At 39.6% G+C, this 20236-nt stretch overlaps 3 protein-coding genes across 4 annotated transcripts in view; 1 reads left to right on the forward strand and 2 right to left on the reverse strand.

Moving 5' to 3' along the window:
• creb3l2 (cAMP responsive element binding protein 3-like 2) overlaps window positions 1-6541 on the reverse strand; it is a 43446-nt gene extending 36905 nt beyond the window's left edge. For both annotated transcript variants that reach the window (XR_014593679.1, XM_083935607.1), the window contains exon 1: window positions 6129-6541. Coding sequence is in view for 1 of the 2 variants with exons in the window: in XM_083935607.1 (XP_083791733.1) it covers window positions 6129-6227 (99 nt within the window). In the remaining variant the exon portion in view is untranslated. The remainder of the gene's footprint in view (window positions 1-6128) is intronic.
• A 2713-nt stretch (window positions 6542-9254) lies between these two features.
• Window positions 9255-15657, reverse strand: ssbp1 (single-stranded DNA binding protein 1). Its single transcript, XM_083934925.1, has 7 exons — window positions 15606-15657; window positions 14514-14575; window positions 14176-14233; window positions 13697-13837; window positions 13414-13501; window positions 12121-12209; window positions 9255-10937 (listed from the first exon to the last, which is right to left on the reverse strand). Exons 2-7 carry the CDS (start codon window positions 14535-14537, stop codon window positions 10894-10896), a joined length of 444 nt encoding a protein of 147 aa, XP_083791051.1. The 5' UTR covers window positions 14538-14575; window positions 15606-15657; the 3' UTR covers window positions 9255-10893.
• Window positions 15658-16739: 1082 nt separating this feature from the next.
• meig1 (meiosis/spermiogenesis associated 1) lies at window positions 16740-18978 on the forward strand (the record flags this gene model as incomplete). The annotated part of the gene is made up of 3 exons (XM_083934745.1): window positions 16740-16782; window positions 18101-18257; window positions 18850-18978. Exons 2-3 carry the CDS (start codon window positions 18111-18113, stop codon window positions 18976-18978), a joined length of 276 nt encoding a protein of 91 aa, XP_083790871.1. The 5' UTR covers window positions 16740-16782; window positions 18101-18110.
• Window positions 18979-20236: the final 1258 nt, after the last annotated feature.

A 20236-nucleotide genomic window follows, 5' to 3' on the forward strand; every position in this document is an offset into this window, starting at 1 on the left:
ATGACCCTCTCTGACACAACAGACACAAGGACCATTCAGAGGGAGACAGAGCGAGGCCACCGGCGAGCAGGATGCCCTGCCCCGACGGAGAACAGGCTCTGCAGTGTGAGCGCATGGATCAAGATGTTTACCTTTTCTACTCCACGTGTGTTTGCTCTCATTGAACAAAATAACTGAGTGTGTGTGTGTGTTCAGACCCTTTACTTGAGTAGAAGCACCAATACCACAGCAGAAATACTCCACGACAAGTATTATCAGCAATGTTTACTTGAAGTAAAAGTACATAAAGTAACTCAGGAGCTCAGTACTTAGTATAGAGCATATTAATACCAGCTGGAGTCTTTCAGACACAGACGAGTGTTTATCTGCAGGTATGCTGCGTGTTATGCAAGCAGAAGCATAGCTGGGAATCCCTGGAGCATGTGCAGAGTAAACACACTCTTTTCTTCCACATGTCCTCTCCGTGTTCTCTCCATGAGGACAACATGTGCCGAGTACCACGCCAGATTTCTTTATGTGCAAGTGCAAGTGAAAAAACACTCTCTGGCGGTTTCCTGAGCTGTCTGATGGGAATCCAAGAGTCCTGAAGACAAATGCAGACAACCGACCAAGACGTACGGCACAAGCAGACCAGAACTATACGTGCTTTATGGTGCGCGGACTCGTGGTTTTACAGCAAGAGACAGAGCACAACACAACCTGAAACCAGACTGACTGATGAGGTCAATGAGTGCGATGATGAATATGCAGAAGAAGAACGTTTTCCATCAGCTGCGACATCATTTGAATTCTTGGCGTTTATAATTTAGCCTACTAATTACATAAGGTAGAAAAAAAAGATGAATGGAGCGAAACTGGAAGACAGAATTTAAATGGTCGCACTCACACTGTCCATCCGTACCGTGCCCAAGCACGCTTCACGGGTAAAGTCTAGTTCTTTTGACCAGTGTGAGTGCAACCGCTTGCCGGCCACGGCCCGGTCGCCTTTTGTAAAGCACGTTTGCACACGTACGAGCACGAGGCCATCAGCGGCTCTGAGGTAATTTCCTGTGCGTCTGTTGGGACATAGAAAAAAGAAGGAGGGACCATGCGCGGACATTTAAAACAATGGCGGTGAAAGGTTCACGTTGGTGTGATGCGGAGGTGGAGTGTTTACTGCAGATTTGGTCGATGAAAAGATTCAAAAACAGGCGACAAGACGCACAAAAACTCTGAGGTCTACGGAAAGATCTGGAAACAAAGCCACGCATCGCCATGACGTCATCAATGTGTGTGACGTGTTACGGCGTGATGACGTATAGGCAGCAAGAAGCATTCGCCGAGGCCCAGGTAGTGTGAGTACAAACGGGGCTGGAGGGGGGGACAAGGACCCTAAAGCACGGGGCACGGGACGGACGCACAGTGTGAGTGCGCCCTAAAAGTAACCTGAAAAAGTGTAGAATAGAGATGGGAATCGAGAACTGAGAATCTCTGAACAACAATTTAACCTCTGGGGGCAACGGCTAATATTTTGCATCCGATAAAGGCTCGTTTACGCTCTACGTTAGATACGCATATGGAGACGAACGGAGCCTTCTTGAATGAGTGCATTTGGTCCGTATTTCTGCACGTATCCTGCATGATTGAGGATGCAGACCGATACAGACCAAACGTAGTCGCAGTACCACCTGAAATCGTAGGGCAGTGTCGGGGCACTGTACACAAAAAGTGCCGTGAATATCAGGAGCGAGCGAGTCATCAAGAGCCCCGACGGACATCCTGAAATACTGAATGTGACGTTCGTCGTCAAAACCATCTGTAAAACCAATGACTGGAATTCTCCGTCCACACTCTGGGATGTATTTAGTGTCTCACAGACCACCGGCCGTCTAGAACGCCGCCTGCTGCAGGATCGTTATCTCCTCCATCGTCGCCATGTTTGTTTGTTGTCATAAACTTTTTTTTTTAAACTTTACCGGAGTAACTGAACGTGCCCATGCTCAAATATGATTGGTCCATTTACTCGGACTACAAACCAGACCGTTTCTGCGACCCACACCTTGTCTCTTTGCCAGATTCAGTTATAGAGATTAGAGAACCCATAACAGATTAGAATCAGAACGCCGGCGTGTTTTTTTTGGACAGTTCGTCACAAAGCAATGATGTTCAAAGTCATGCGTCTGGAATGTGCATCAACAAGGAGTCATGGCAGAGAGGAAGAAGCGGAGGAGCTAACACCTTTAGCTCCACGCGGGCAGAATTTCCTCTCTGAAGAACTGTACAAAGTTTATGAAAAGCTGTACAAATGTTCTCTTGTTACATCTGCAGTCACTCAGATACTCAAACAGCACCCATCTCTACTGTCAAAGTAACAAATACGGTGTATTTTGGATTCATTGATTGCTTTCCTCTCCTGTTTTGCTGCATGTTTCCCCTCCCTGTAAAAGATATAAGTCACGTCACACACACACGTCCATCGTTACGTCAGAACGACGTCAGGGAGGATTGTCGTGGATGAACCGAGGCGGGACAAACTCCGCCTTCGCACTGACGCTTTTGCTATTGTTATAAAACCTGAGGAACTTGATTAAGATATTTGGAGACAGCGGAGGCGCGGAGAGGGAGACGGGAGAGGGGAGGGACGTCCTGGCTGATGAGAGAAGCAGGCGTTAAGGCCGGAGGATCCCACACACGCTGCACAGACGCAGAGGCTTTACATTGTCGTGAGGAATCTCAAGTCAACAAACCGGGCGAGGAGAGAGAAGTGAGAGGGAGACCCAACAAAGACTTCAGTCTGTCTCTATAACTGCCTGAGAGATTCAAACACTGCAGTCTTCATGCACCCCCCCCCCCCCCCCACACACACACACACACACACACACACACACACATACTATTCATGCTGTTCTATATATAGAAAATATTCACCTCTAACAAGAGCATCTTAGTCCTGCTGCTTCACACAGCCTGGCCTCTGTGTGCTGCAGGTACGAGGGGGAGCGCAGGGCTTCGCATTGAACACATGGAGGCCGATTATAGCTGTGCACCGTATCACACATATCAACATGGATACGGGCGCTTTTTATTATTAAACGCAGCTAATAGGAAGGACATTTGTTGGGTCATCTATCCACGCTGACCTCCACCCTACACTGACTTTGTATCTGTATTATAACTGTCTCATCATCGTTCCTTTGGCTGCAGAGAGTCAGAATTACTACGGTGCTAAAGGGATTTTGTCACTTTAACGTATGAGTTTTTGTTGTTTTGGGAGTTTCTATCAATTAAACTAAGGTTCAAATATGTTTAAAATGATCTAATATTTCCCCAAAAACAACATATAGGAGAGAAAAGTCAGAAAGACAAATAAATATGTGTATCAGAAGCGTGTTTATCTCCTCTTTCCAACACGCGATCACGTGCGATTTCAAGCTGGACGCCGCAAAAATCTCGCTTCACACAACATCGCTTCATCGCGCGGGTTTAAAATATCGAACGTTTCAGGCAAATTCGCGTGACGCTGTGTCGCGACAGCCAATCGGCGCTGAGATTCTCCCGCCGGCACTGTCGTGTGGGCGCACGGATGTGAAGGAGAGGAGGATCGCGGCGGTCTGCAGGCACCTAGAGCAACTGAAGCGATGATCCAAATACCAGCGATGCCACTCTGCTACTTCCGATTAAATCGCAGCCATCGTGTCCGGTCTGAACGCACCTTGAAGCACAGATCGAGTCAACTCAAATTTCCAACTTTCACGCCCCTCGGCCTCTACCACCGAGCTCCTCTGCTCCCTCTCATCGAGTGCTCGTCAGTGCGCGTGCACCAGATTCCACCACCAGAACTTTAAAGCAGTTTTTAGTGTTTGAATTGTTCCGTAGTGACTGCACTTTGTAGGGTTGTCAGAGCGCTAAGACCGACCCGGTAAATTAATACCGCCAATGTGATTGCTCATTTGGGTTTTGTATCATTAAAGCCTCGTTCCCACTGGACAATCAAACCCACTGAAGCCCTTTACACACCAGCGCACGTGATGCTTGAGAAATGCATCTTAGATTATGCAAAAATACCAAATATTCTCCATTTACAGCTTCTCAAATGTGAGTTTATGCTGCTTTTCTCTGTTGTATATGATCAAAAAGTGAATTAAAGTGAATATATTTGAGGTTTCGGTCGATTTGAAGTCACCATTTAGGAGTCTGTGAACTTATTATGACCATTTCTTACTAATTTTCTGACATTTTATTGATTTAATTCCGATTTAGCTGCAGGACAAAGGTGAATGCATCATTAAAGCCTCTTTCCCACTGGACAAACAAACCCACACACCAGCGCACGTGATGAATAAACCACAGGGAAATCCAAACTGTTGTGATGCAAATGAGTTAAATAAAAGGTTTGAATGTTGCAGAAGTTTATCTGTGAAGGAATCAAGTGAACGTGAAGCTGCAGGAACAGGAATCGCGGCCTCGGGACTCGTTTAGAAAGGGCCGACGTTCACGGCTTCAACAACACAAGTCTTTACCTGTCTGCAGGTCTTCCTAGAGGAGCGTGTGTGTGTGTGCGTGTGTGTGTGCGTGTGTGTGTGTGTGTGTGTGTGTGTGTGTGTGTGTGTGTGTGTGTGTGTGTGTGTGTGTGTGTGTGTGTGTGTGTGTGTGTGTGTGTGTGTGTGTGTGTAAGATCCCCGTCCTGCACGCCAGCTGGATTCTTCCCCGTTAACCCAAACGCTCCCTGCTGTCATCTGCACACACACACAGTCTCACTCTCTCCACACACTCAGAGTTACATAACTGAGGGCGAAAGGCCATTTTAAAGCACTGAGGAGCTGCTTTGTGTGCGTTTAGACTCTATTCTGCTAATTACTGCTCATCAAAAGTCATTATTTCTGACATTTCACTGACATTTGAGGTAACAGATTAAAAATACTCCTGATCCCGGTGTGAGTTCAAGTGGGTTCACGGCTTTATTTCAATGCATTTGTGCAAAAAATACCAAATATTCTCCTTTTGCAGCTTCTCAAATGTGACTTTGTGCTGCTTTTCTCTGTTTTATGTGATAAAAAAAGTAAATATACTGAAAATATTTGGGGTTTTGACTCTTTGACACCTATTTGAAGACATCATCTTGGATTTTTTACACTGTTTTTATGACATTTTATGAATTAAATGATGACATTTAGACGACTAAACTGAGTTCAGGTGCATATCTATGATTTATTGTTTGCATTATAAGTTTGTGTGTCTGTCATTCTGAATGCTTTGTTACTTTATTGTTAAAAGAGGCTCGAGAAAAGCGTCTTTACTCCAATTCATTTGTGCAAAAACACCAAATATTCTCCATTTCCAGCTTCTCAAAAGTGCTTTTCTCTGTTTTATATGATGAAAAAGTGAATTAAAGTAAATATATTTGAGGTTTTGGTCGATTTTCTCTGTTTTCAATGATCAAAAAGTAGATTATAGTGAATATATTTGATGTTTTTGTCGATTTTATCTGTTTTATATGATCAAAAAGTGAATTAAAGTGAATATATTTGATGTTTTGGTCGATTTTCTCTGTTTTATATGATCAAAAAGTGAATTAAAGTGAATATATTTGATGTTTTGGTCGATTTTCTCTGTTTTATATGATCAAAAAGTAAATTAAAGTGAATATATTTGATGTTTTGGTCGATTTTCTCTGTTTTATATGATCAAAAAGTAAATTAAAGTGAATATATTTAAGGTTTTGCTCACTTTGAAGTCATTATTTTTGGACTCTATTAACTTTTTATGACTATTTCTTACTATTTTATTAACATTTTATTGATTAAATGATGATTTAGTTGCAGCAAAATCTGAATAATTTGTCACAAAGTTCAGAAAAAAGGAATATTAAAGGAAAAGGAGGCTGAGAAGTTCAGCAGTGCATCCTGGACCTCAAGGCTCAAGTTGTGAATGGAGAGCTGGGTACCACACACACACACACACACACACACACACACAGAGACAGAGACAGACACACACACACACACACACACACACACACACACACACACACACACACACACACACACGCGCGCGCACACGCACACACACACACACACACACACACACACACACACACACACACACACACACACACACACACACAGATAAAGCAGTGATAAATAACTCACATTAGTGTAGAGCACACAGTCGATCTCCCCGGCCTCGGACAGCTCGCTCAGGTTCCGGTCCCAGTGCAGAAACGGTTCGGTACCGTCCAGGATCTCCATGGTTCCGTCCACACCGACTCGCTCCCGGACGCTTTCTTCTTGTTTCTGCGGCGGAAAACGACGCGCAAACAGCGGCGGAGGTTTTTTACGCAGCGCAGTCAGAGACGCACAACTGGAAACCAAACTCCAAACAAACTCCAACTCCGGCAACAAAGTTCCCAACAACTCATCAAAGAGGAGAAATTTAAAAACGACCAAAAGCGCGTCCGGTTGGTCGAACCTTTAGGAATAAATGTTTATTATAAGAGAAAGTTGAAGAGAAGTGTTGTTGTTGTTGTTGTTGTTCATCATCTCTGGTTCTGCGTCCACACTCAGCCTCTCTTCCCTTTTCTTTCCTCCTCCTCTTCAGCCCAGACACACAGGAATGCATGGGCGGAGCCACCGGGGAATTAAGAAAATAAAATACAAAGAAATTCAATTAATCGATTAATCAATCAAAGCGACCAAGGTTTAAATGTAATATAAGGTGTTGGATGTTAAATGTAGGGTTTGAAATGTGCAGTGGATGTTTTTATTTTTATTTCCAGCTGTTTATGACGCCAGAGTCAAATACCTAAGTTAACAAAGCAGTGTTTCCGGTTATGACTTTCAAAATAAAGCTAACAATACGCATTCAAGCAACTGTGATTCAGTTTTATAGAAGATATAGTTTTTTAAAAAGGCTTTAAAATATCCAGCTAATTTAAATTTGACTAATCTCAACTGTAACTTTCTTGAGCATTTGTTTCATTATATATATTATATAAATACTATATTATATATATTATACTACAATTATAGAATATATTTGATATGAACATAAGTAATACATTTTATTTATAGAAAATTATTGATTTGGATATATATACTATATATATATATATATATATATATATATATATATATATATATATATATATATATATATATATTATAAGTAAGTACTAATAAGTACTAAATAAGTACTAATAAATGGAAATGTTAATAATTATCATGAATAAGGAAGTTGAATTAAAATGAGTGATGGTGGGGTGGGATTAGATAAGTGCAAACTTCTTCCCACTCCTTTTTGATGCTTTTCTTTTCAACAAATGTTTGTCATTCATGTATTTAATTATTATGTCTATTTTGTTTAACAAACATTTTTTTTATTAAGCTTTTGAAAAGATCAATTGTAGAGCCACCATATGTATTAAACATGTTTTGAGTTTATGTTGACTGTTGTGTAATGTATTGTTGAGGCATGTTTTTGAGGCATGTTGTACTTTTGTTATTTGTACTTATTCATATTTTATAAACCAGTGAATGTGAATTATGAAATTGCAAAGAGCCCAGGAAGAGCAGCAACTGTGTAAGACAGAAGATGATGGGGATCTTAACAAATAAACAAACTCTTTAGTCACATATCTGTATAAATAAATGTATATATCAAATTATAAAGTAATTCCTTTTTAAAGGACAATTTGTTTTTTATATTTAGTAGAAAAATTAGTAATTTGCATCATTGTTTTATTTATTATTTTTTAAATAATTTATTTGAGAATTGTTTTTTATTTTGAAATCTGCTTCACCCACTTCCTTTAAACTGAATCCACAGGTTTCTCCGATAACTCCCAGCCCCGCCCACCTCAGGCTGTCCGACCAATCAGATGACTCCTTTATTTAAAGCCCGTTCAGCTCTGCCTCCTGAGCCTTTAAATGACAAACGACGCAGCCAATCAGAAGAGAGGTCGAGAATTCTTGGGACCAATCGCTTTCGGCCAAGAATACCTTTGCTTTAAGCCCGCCCCCGTTGTCACGGAAACAGCCAATCAACGTTCAGTGGTGAAAACATGAGAATGGAATAACTTATAATATATACATGTAATTCACATTTAAGTACATTTAAACACGTTTTTATGCAAATATCTCTTATTAATTTTCTTTAAATTCTTTCTGATTTATGTTTTTACATTTCTGAGTTTGAAAAAACGTATAATATACACATTTAATTCACATTTAAGTACATATGTTATGTAATATCTCATTAAGTTTCATTAAATTATAAATTTTTTATATTTCTGAGTTTGAAATAACTTATACTTTTAATTCACATTTATAAACGTTTGTATGCAAATCTCTCATTCATTTTCATTAAATTATTTCTTTACATTTCTGATTTTGAAAGAACATATTTATATATTTAATTCACATTTAAGCATATTAATATATATTTATGCAAATATCTCAAATTTTCTTTTAATTATTCCTGTTTCATTTGAAATAACTTAGAATATATAAATGTAATTCACATTTAAATACATTTCTATGCAAATATCTCATTAATTTTCTTTAAAATATTTCTGTTTTAGTTGAAATAACTTGTGATTATAAATGTAATTCAGATTTAACCACATTAACATGCGTTTTTGGGCAAATATCTCTCAAATTTTCTTTAAATTATTTTAGATTTTCTTTTTCTTCCATTTCTGAGTTTGTTTTTAATGGTCACTTGTAACTTCCTCCTCTATAAAGATGCTTTGCAAGAGAATTAAAGAACAGTTGTTAGTTGTTATGAACACAGGAGAGTTAAACCAAACATACCTTGACTTTAGAAGATGAACCCAAAGATGAAGACATAAATAATGCAGGAAAAAAAGGATTATTTTAGCGATAATGTGACAGAAGAAGAAGGTTAATGACCTGAAACCCACCGGTGTTACTGCCCAGGAAGGAAATGAAGAACTGATCAGAGAGATAACAACTGACGAAAGTGACACAGCAGGAAACAGGAGAAGACAAACCTAACAAAAACATCAAATACATACTTTAATGTTCTGGTGTTACTGTGCACACTCCAGGAATGTGAACAGGAAATCAAACTGCAGGAGGATCAGGAAGATACTGAGAGTTTGATTGCATGCATGTCCTCTAAAATTTGCATTTTCGTTTTCACCCTCGAGTTTTTCAGGAATCCGCAGACTTCCCCGCCGCGGTCGAACCTGTATCCAGAAGATTTGCATGAAGAGAAGTGCTGATGTTTAACACACAGAGAGGAAGACGAGTCAGTACAAAATGAAAACCTCGTCTTTTTTTAATTGGTTTAAAGAACAAACCTGGTGATGATCTGTATTTTTATCACTATCAAATCCCAGGAAATCAAATAAAAGGATAGTTTTTGAGAAGCAGGAGACGACTGACAACGTATTTTAGACACTTCAGTGTACGCTGTATTTATAGTATTTTCACAGCTGTTTAATTTTACACGGTGGGAAACTAAAGTCGTTCTTTGCTCTCGTCAAAGCCACCAGACCCCATTGACTACAACAGTCATTTTACCTCACAGAACGCATGAGTTCATGCCTTGATTCAGACACATCAACGCTCTCTTGCACCTCTTGGGACCTTCCTAATCTCTATTCAAGCCTTTATTATATAGGACAGACAGGAGGTGGGGTGGGGGGCATGCAGCAAAGGGACACAGGTCAGAGTCCAACCCGCGGTCTGGAGGACCTTCAGTGTCTTTATATGTGGCGACTGCTCTAACCGCTCAGCCACCGGCCGCCCCAAGCAATATTTCACTCTCAGATCAGTCTGGTGGGGCGGCACGGTGGTTTAGTGGTTAGCACTGTCGTCCCAGCAAGAGGGCTGCTTGTTCGATCCCAGCTGGTTATTAAATGTGTGGAACAAGCTGTAAAAGATGCTCCTAACAGCAAAATGAGCAACATTTTTCTTTCACTAACGGACTTTGTTTAACAATTAAGGCCCTGTTCAGCTCCAGGTCAGCAACACATCGCTCGTGCTGCAAAGCTCTGCATTTATAAAAAGAAAAAGCTCTTTAACCCCTCAAGTTCTCTCCCAACAGCCGTCCCTGTTAGTTAAGTTTGTGTTATTGTGTGATTTTGGTGTTTTTAAAGGGTGAGGAACTAACAAAACTAACAGATCGAGGCAGCGATCGACCAGAAACTCCTGTGTTCGGTGCGTTAAAATCACTGTTTTCGTCAATGGAGTCTGACGGCTTTGACGAGAGCACAGAGCGGCTTCAGTTCCCCATCTAAAAAGGCAAAATAAAGCTGTTAAAATATCCTAAATATAGCGTACACTTCAACATATATTGATATTTTTTTGGTGGCTGTACATTTCTTATCTTCTGTGTCCGCCCTCCTGTCTGCTTCTCCAAAACGGCGGCGTGTCGACCGCCATCTTCACGTCAAAATATCAGAACTATCCCTTAAATCTGCAGCTGCAAATCATTCCTAACAAACATATTATAAAAGGCCTTGACGGGGAGGTTGGGGCACATATGTACAGTCTTCCTCACCAAGAAACAATCACTGATTTATTGAGTTTATTAAAAAAAAGTAGTTAAACTGACGCAAAGTCGATGATCCTCAACAGGAGTGAGAGCGGCTCTGAACAGAGCTACAACGTCTTCAAACACTGTAAACTGTATTTTACAAACACAAAAAGGGCTTAAACTGTATTTTTGTAACAGTAGCAAAGTCACGGTCATGTACATTTATACTAAACAAGTGCTGCTTCTCTTTATGGTCTGCAGGACGGACCGCAGCGAATGTGACCAGTGTGTCACAGCATAATGTGTCCCCCCCTTTTCTCTTTGGGGGTGAGTCAGTTCCTTTACTTGGTGGCGTTCAGGTCCTCGAAAGTTCAAAAAGAAGAAGTTGTTGTTGTTGTTGTTGTTGTTGCTTCAGACTCTCTCTCGGATGTTGTCGCTCAGGAAGATGATGTTGTCTGGAAAAAAGGGAATTAAATTATTAAAACAAACGAACCTGACACCAGAAGAATCTCTCCGACACTGAAACCACCTGAAGTCTTTACGTTAATCTGGCAGCATTCAAAGCAGGCTTGTGTCACATTGATGTTGCTAGGGGCAACCACCCCGACTTCAGACGTGAGAAATGATTCGCAACGAGTTGAAACTTGCAACGTTCACGTGTACAACGCTCTGAAATCTGCCTGTTAAGACCAAGGAGACGAGACAAGACAGTGCATCATCTCCATAGCAACGCCTCTCTGTGCGTCCGTTCTAAACTCCGACTTTTCAGGCTTTTTTTCGTAGTTGGATATAATTTGTAGTATTATTAAATATAAACAAGGACAGAGACATGGGATACTCGCTACAGCTGCGTTTATATAGAGATGAAACAGAGATTCACTGCTTTGTTCTGGATTACTGTGCTCGCTCTCCGCGCTCGCTCTGCCCTCTATCTCTCCCTCCCCCTCTGAGCCTCCGTCCATAACGGCCTTTTCAACCAGCTGACAGTTTCTGAGTGACTTGACCGGTGTTGAAACAGGTGACGTGCGTTACGTTCTCAAACGAGCTGCTGGAGATTTGACAAACTGAATCTCTGGTGACGACATCAGCCGTTAAGATTCACAACGAGGCGGCTCAGTTCACGCCGCTGCAACTTTCACTTGCGACGTTCGAAAACGGTTGCGTAGCGAATCTTTGGTCTGAACTGAGCCTTAAAGTGTAAATCATCCCATGGTCTTTTCGGCACTTACGTACATCAAATAATCCATCAAGACAGCTTCCTTTGTGTCTTCTATTAACTTATCTGGTAGAGTCGCTAACAGCTGGACGTGGCTAACAGTGATTAGCTCGGGGCAGCACGGTGAAGGCATTCAAAGGTCTTTTTTAACCACTAATGCTGCTGAAAATAACAGCAAACCTCTGCAGCAGCATGAGAAGAGTCCCTACACACAAAACAAAGCACCAATGGGCTCCTTCCTTTGGGATTGACTTTGATAATCCACTTGAATGGACTTTACTATGAGAGGAGCTGGTACAGGGGCCAGTAGGTGAGTCTTTAAAACACTCTTTTAACAAACTCTGGCTTCACTAACTACGTTGTTGCTGCTGCGTTTCATGTGTCGTGTGGGACAGAAGCTCCTGTGTGTTTGTTCGTCTGACCTGCGATGATGGTGGTGGCCTGGCGTCTCACTTGGTTCTTGTCCACATATTCCCCGTAGTCCAGTTTCCCCTCCACGAGAACCCTCGAGCTGAAACAGAGGGAGACCATGAAGGTTACTCGGATGTTTCAGGAACATACAGATGGACAGGAGCAAGAGTGTATTTAAAGTGTGTCACCACAGGACTTCTTTGTGTAGCTGAACTAAAGCTGCTGTTCTTCACGGAAACGGAACAAAACCACATTTAGGAGCCTTTAAGATGCTGAAAATAGAAATTTCACTACAGAGAATCACTTTCAGAGACGCCAACCACAAAACCAAAACACGCCAGAGAGCTTTCCTTCACTGCTGTATATATATGAACTGATATAAAAGTGGACATTATTACACTGTCCTTTTGGAAAGAGGTTTAAAAGAACAATAGAAAAGATCCCAGATAGGTATTATTTTCAGATTATACTCAAAAGACCGCAAGTATGTCAAAAGATGTCTCGCTGAAAGAGACGAGAGACGAGTGTGACTTTGACAAATGTTAATAACTTCCTCTTGAAGGGATACTTCACCATTTGCATTAAGGCGCCTTCACGTGATCAGCTTTTTGCGCTGGGCTCACCGCGAGGTTGGGCGCAGAGACCCAGTAATCGGCTAAATCACCGTTAGCATTAAAACAACCGTGCGTAAACTGCCTCTTCACAAACCTGCTGTGATGCTGATAAACCTCCATCTTTACGTTTTCTTCCAAGGTCCTGATACGACCTTAACGTAGCGTTAAATAGTTTGTGAAACTCAGACACGAACATTTTCCTCCCTCTTTCTAACCAGCTTGATGTTGCTTTTTGGTTGCCTAGGAAACATAAACGTCACACTGACGGCTTCTATCTCATTGGTTGAGCTTTTGAAAGGTCAGAGGCATCAAGGTCAAACTTTGAGCTCAGCGGCAGAGAGGCTAATCCATCCATCCTAGTCGACTATACGGATATGACCAACTTTCAATACGGATTAAAGTATTCCTTAAAGAAACTGTGACTTATGTAAAGGAAGGGAAATGTTTGAGAAGGTCTGGATCCAACAGAGGACTCAATGACGTACTTAATTTAACATACGTTTATGATTTACACACATACAAAAGATGGTTTTGTGTCTGAGGAGATGTCCTGCTTTGGTTGAGGGGGGAACCACGTGTTTGTTTGTTGTTGTTTATGTATAAACACATGATTTTATAAGATTTACAGAGTAAAATCTGATAAATACTAGTTCATTAAATACTCAAGTGTATTGGACGTGTGAGTCGTACCCTTTCTTGACGTACTGGTAGGCCACGTCCCTCAAACCGGGTTTGAACACCGACACTCGGTGCCACGTCGTCTTCTGACTGATGTCACCTGAAGACACAAAAACATCAGCACGTAAATAAACACTCCTCCTCTGGACAACGCGCGCCACTTTAACGCAGAGCTCTAACGGCGTCTAGTTTCCAAAAAACAAAACAATAAGTGTAGCGCACAGAGTTTAACGTAATGTGCCGCACAAGAGCGAGTTTTTCTGCATTTCTAACAGAAAAGGACACGACGCTGTACCTGTCGTGGTCATCTCTCTCTCTCCAGATCGCCACATTTCATTGGTCGCTATGGAGAAGATGGTTACCGGGTTACGACCCTCCACTTGTCTCATCACCGGGTCCTGCCCCACTCGGCCCAACAGCTGCACGCGGTTTATCGCTGGAATAAAAGACACATCATTATATTAAAGTTGAATAAAGAGTGATGAGCAATGAGCGAGGGGAGGACGTTCAGGGTTCGCACTCTTTTCAAGAACTCATTTTCAAGGAGTTTTTCTTGAAAACACGAGAAAGTACTGAACGTACATGAGCATCTGAGGGTCTAAAATAAAATAAATTAGTATTTTCCGGGACAACGCAGATTATTTCCAGGATATTTAAAGGATTTAAATCATTTCTCAGGTCTTTTAATATCCAGGGGCCTCGTTTCTACGGGTAACTGCGCACAAAAGCCTTGCTGGGCGGGTTAAATAAAAAAAATAAAAAAAGTTTACTCACATCTCTCCAGGATGAGGCTGGCGTCCGTGCTGCTGCATCTCACCGCCTGTCTGAAGAGCTGTGGACGGACGAGATCACATATTTACGTTAAGAAGCCGCAACAGTGCAGAGCGTGCGTGCATCTCCCTCACACTCATATTGAGGGTTTTCTTTCAGCACACAATATGATAAATAACTGAGAATTTCCATTCAGGGCTTAAAAAGTCTGATCAATAAAAACATCAACATCATTAACTCTCACGCTAAGAGAGCTCAAGGTTGTCGTTCTGTACCTGGATGAAAATTAAAGTATCTCCAGAACAACAAACGTGGTCTAGAAATACTAATTTACTGCTCACCTGTGCTGAGGCGCTTCTCAGCATCTTGTCTGTTCTGCAGCGAGGACGTTTATGTGTCTGAACTGAACGACAAAAGGGAATAAAACCACATGTAAAAACGCCGTCACAGAGCATTCAGTAGGGCTGCACGATAAATATACTCAACAAAAACATAAACGCACAAACTCCAAAGGTGAACAAAACCAGGATATTGTGACATTTACTCAGATTCTTGATGCATTTGTTTGTGGGATGATTTGTTTCGCTTAAACCCAGGAGTCCAGCGTCTCTTGTCCGCTCCTTTTGACTACAACCTCAGAGTATTTCAACTCACAGGAGTCACAGAGCACGGCAGAGCTCCATTTGTTTCTTTATTTTGAATATTTAAAATGTCTTCTTCAGTTCTAGTGTTAAATACTATTTAGAAATAAACATTTATTGATGTTTAAAAGGGTGCACTTGCTTAATTATGACATCATATCAGTTGAAAATGGACTCAAAATGTCATTATCACTTCACGTAATAACTTCTGGGACAATTTACCACCCAGCTCAATGTGTTATAGTGTCAGGCCTAGTGGTAAACTACATATTTATATTTAAATTAGATGTTATTGTCCTGTAAACAACCAACATGATGTTTGGAGATGAATATAACTCGACTAATATACAAATCACCAACTGTTTTTATAGTCTTTTGATCATCAAAGGTTATTTTTCATGCAAAAATGTCAGAAAATGCTGTTTTCAGTCTTTCAAATATGGAGATTTTATTTCCTCTGTTATATTATTTAAGCCATCATCATGTAACATAACATTTAAAGACGTTTATTCAAACTAAACACTAAAATCCAAGTGTTTTTAAAGGATTTCCAGCAGCTGTGAGGACCCTGAGCATGAGACAGACACGCTGCAGACGTGGACTCAAAGTCACAGCAGCAGCTTCTGTTGTCTCGCGCCAACAGGATGTAAAACACCAGGAAACTCCTCTTTAAAATCACCGTGTTGTTGTTTACATGTGTCAGCGGAGGAGCGGTGGATAAACTAATGTGTGTTTCCAGAAAATAAAGAGTCAACATGCGCTGAAAGAAGGTCAAAACTTGTTAAAACTCACCGGTTTGGAAGAAGGGACTTCGGTAACCTCACGCTGCTTCCGGTCCGTCTCCAACACCGCTCCGACAAGCGACCGGAAGTTGAGAAAGTTCCGCTTCGTAACTTCTTTCTATTTTTATTTTTATTTTGTTTTAATATTATTTCGCGATCAAAAAGACATAACAAAACGAGATAATAATATTTAAATATAAATAAAATTTAAAATAAAATTAACTGACTTGTATTTGTTGTTGTTGATTATGATTATCTTTGTTTTTTGTTTTTTATTGCACAATTAAAAAGGCATACATAATATTTAAGATAATATGAGTTATATACAATATACAATATAAACAACCGAGCGAGTGAAATCATTAAAATATAAGATACAGCTAAATGATAATAAATGAATGAAATACAAGACCAAACTGAAAAATAATAAATAGATAAAATACAAGACAAACTTAAATAATAATAAATTAATAAAAAACAAGACAAAACAAAATAATACATACATAAAATACTAGACACAACTAATAAATAATAAATAAAATACAAGACACAACAAAAAAAATAGTAAATGAATAGAATACTAGACAAAACTAAATAATACTTAATGAAGTTACATTGAAATCAGCAGGACATAAGGTACATAGATATTCATACAGATGTTTGGCTTTTGCAATTTTACGGCATTTGGCTTATTTTTTGTATATTTTCAACTCACCTATACATTTCAAATTAGGAATTGCTATTAAGAAATGACATTTGTGTATAAATTATTTAGTCAAAATTCGCGTCGTTACTTCACATTTCAAATATAACATTTAAAGTTTTTAATTTTTTTTATATAATATATAATTATTTAATTAATGTCACTACTAAATCGTTAATTCCAACTGCCAACAAAATCTTTTGGCGCCATCTTGTGGAGGCTTTTAGCTTCCGTCCTTAATTTTTTTTTAAATCGATATAAACATTACTTTTCTTACATGTTCCAGACATATACACAATTTAGAAAAAATTAAATATAGAAACTATAATGAAATAAATTATAATTCACAAAGAAAGTAAAAAATAAAATAAAATAAAATAAACCGGAAGAAGGACGTTAACGGTTACCTGGCAACGAGAAAGAAGCTACAACGGTCACCGTTTGCCAACTGACGCCTGGAAAGAAACTAAATTTAAAAACTAATGTAAGTAAACTATTATCAGTATTGTTAATAACGTATTATTTGTTCTAAAGTGAGTGTATGTGACGGTGGGATTTAATCAATTGAAGTTATATTTATATAATTTAAAAAAGCAGACGTTATAGAGCCTAACGTGTCGTCTTTGTACCAACACGCACCAAACTCCATTCAGGAAAGTTGTATTTTCAATAATCACTGCTTATATCTTAATAAACTACACTATTTATTTATAGTTTTAGATATTCTACAATTGTAAGTGTCAATTTTTTAGTTCGGCATACACGTAATACATCAGGCAACACTTATTTCTTAAAAAATGTCACTTTTTATGTCAATCAAGCCAGTTTTTCACTGTCAAAATCAAAATCAAGGTCAAATTCAAGCTCTTTTAAGCTCTTTTAAGACCAATTACAAGCTTTTCCAGCACATTTGGGCTGTGATAAATTACACATTTCTACGAATACACATTGAAATGATTATTTAATTGTTTTTTATCTCATTAAAAGAGGTGTTAATGTGCTATAAACAACTAAAATTGTGTTTCATACACCAGAAGGATTAGAAATTTAATTAAATTTCTATTCTTTAGCTATTTGTAGTGAAAGAAATGCAATGCGGATATAATCTCAAGTATTTAACTATGTATATAATGAGTAGTATCATTAACAGTGCTGTGTTAAATCAGCTATGTGCTGGTTAAATGTTTGCATATATTAAAGTTTTCTTTTTTGTATTTGTATCATTGAGTTCGTGTTTAAAACAGTTCTGTAAAATGTCTTTTGTAATAAAGATTTATTTATTTCTCTCAAACAAAATTAATGGTAATGAACAAAAACATTGGTATAAGCTAAATTGGCCAAATTGTTATTTTAATCTAAGAGCAGCGCAAACTCCAAATTGATGACACAGTTTTGAATCAAAACACCTGTAAAGAAATGTTATAAAATAAACTTAAAGACCTTCATAAAAGTGAGGATTTAAAGCAGGACTCTTGTATTAGACTGCATTAGTTTTGGTTAAGTGTAACTAATAATCTGAGTCCAATTCTAGCACTTTCCAAGCATTTCATGGTGCATTTTTGTGCTTTTCCAGCACCTTACATCTGTGATAAACTACATATTTATATACAGTAAAATACTTAGTATTCAGTAAACGTATTATTGCACTTCATCACATTAAATTCAGGGTTCCTACACATTTTCCAAGGTCAAAGGTTTTTAGATTACTTTTAATTGATTAATAAATCTAAAGCCAGGGGCACGGTATGGACGGACAGTGTGAGTGCGCCCTTAGAAACTGCTTTTTCTGTGACATCTTTCAGCATCACCACCATGTCCTTCATGACTGACAACAACTCCAAACCAAAGTCCATGTGCAGAGCCAAAGGATGGACAGCAGAGGTGGAGAACCTGTTCAGATACCAGCAGGCCGGCTACAGAGACGAAGTGGAGTACATACAAGTCAAACAAGGGGCCTTGGTAAATATTCTGCACATTTTCTTTATCAAACAGTTCTTCTTAGGGAATGCGTGGTAATGACGGACAGGCATCGGTGAGTGTGTGTCTGCAAAACAAGAATAACTATGTTGCTGTTATAGAGCCTGTGAATGTTCTCATGTGTCCAGGTCGTCCTTATCCCCAAATTCAGCCCCTCCCCCTGACCCCCCCCCCCCCCCCACTGCTCTTCATTTGGGTCTCTGTAAAGCGCTATACAAATTAAATGAATCATTATTATTATAAAGCAATTTCAGTCAAAAGCAACTGGACTTGGTTATTTGTCTAGGAAAAGATACCAGCAGGACAACAACCCCAAAGTAATTTCAGTCAAAAGCAACTGGACTTGGTATTATAATGTTTTTAAATCGTCCTGTGGTAAATTTATTCATAAACCAGGCGTCTGAGAATGAGGATTAGAGTTTGAGACACCAGCAGCAAACTTATATCCGTGTTATTGGTGGAGAACAGACCTGCTGTGTTTATTCCACGGCGTCTAAAACAATAATAAAAAAGGATCTCCGGTAAAATTTGACTTTATTATAAACTGAATCCCTTCTGTTTCTTTGTGTCTCAGATCGACAAATGGCCCGAGTCCGGCTTTGTGAAGAAGCTCCAGCGTCGAGACAACACGTTTTACTACTACAGCAGGAAAAGGGAATGTGAGGACCGTGACGTCAACAAAGTCAAAGTTTATGCGTACTGAGGTGCTCCGGACTCTGTGTATTCATCGTTTATATCGTGATAATAGAACAGGATCCTGTCCACACACACTCCCAGACACACACACACACACGCTCTGAAAGATACATATTTAACATTAAAAACAAGTTTTAGTGCAAGTATGTTGTTTGTTTACGACAAAGTTTTGAAGTAAATACCTGTAAAACAAAAACGTTTAAATCACATTGAAGAAGGAGAAGAATGCTCCTTGTTTTTCCATTAAAACCTTTTTTAACCTCTAATAAGAGTTGTTTTGTGGACGCACAGAGTTTGATTATGTTTCTCTTGCATGCTTTAGCTAAAGGAATAGTTCACATAAAAGTATTTACCGTCTTTTTCCGCACTCTAAGTTGCACCTAAAAACCTTCACATGTCTCAAAAGCCGACAGTGCTCCTTATAATCCGGTGCTCCTTATAAATGGACCAATATTGAGCAACGACAGGTCTCCAACTACGTTGAGCAGCCGCCGACTCTATTTTCCCCCGTAGAAGAAGTAACGCGCGGTGCATGTTGAGATGTACGACTGCGTGAAGCGTGCCGTTTCATTTCCATGTGTGTGTTTGTGTAAAGAGCCCAAAATGGCTCCTATTAAGAGACACGCTTACGACGCAGAGTTTACACTCAAGGCCATTAGTCACGCAGTAGAACACGGGAATAGAGCAGCAGCCAGAGAGTTTAACATGAACCCATCAATGGTGCCGAAGTGGAGGAAGCAACAAGACGACCTCCCCTGACTGTTTAGTTGACGTTCCCTTTAGCGCAGCTTCATCTAATGGATGCAGAACGTAACCCCAGCCTCCACTGTAGCGTCTGTTCTATGCGCCTTATAACGCGGTGCACCTTATATATGAAAAAAGTTTCAAAATAATACATTCACTGAAGATACGCCTTATATATGAAAAAAGTTTCAAAATAAGACATTCACTGAAGGTGCGCCTTATAATGTGCTGCGCCTTATAGTGCGGAGAATACGGGAAACCTCCTAAATGATATGAATTCTGTGGTTTCAGTTGTATTTAACCAGTTAAAACAAACAGGCCTCAGGTTGTGTAATGTTCCAGCAGCACTGAACAAACTAAACCGTAATGAGATCCGTTTTGTGAGTTTAGAGTTTTAGTTTTAATTACATCAATGAAGTAACTTTACCAAATTCAGCTCTGTGGTTTAATGAGGAGAGATTTCACGCTCACTATCCGCAACATTCACTCAACATGTTTAAAAAGTGTGACTGAGGTTTTCT

Source organism: Echiichthys vipera, assembly GCF_963691815.1.
Source record: "Echiichthys vipera genome assembly, chromosome: 20".
Lineage (NCBI taxonomy): Eukaryota > Metazoa > Chordata > Actinopteri > Perciformes > Trachinidae > Echiichthys > Echiichthys vipera.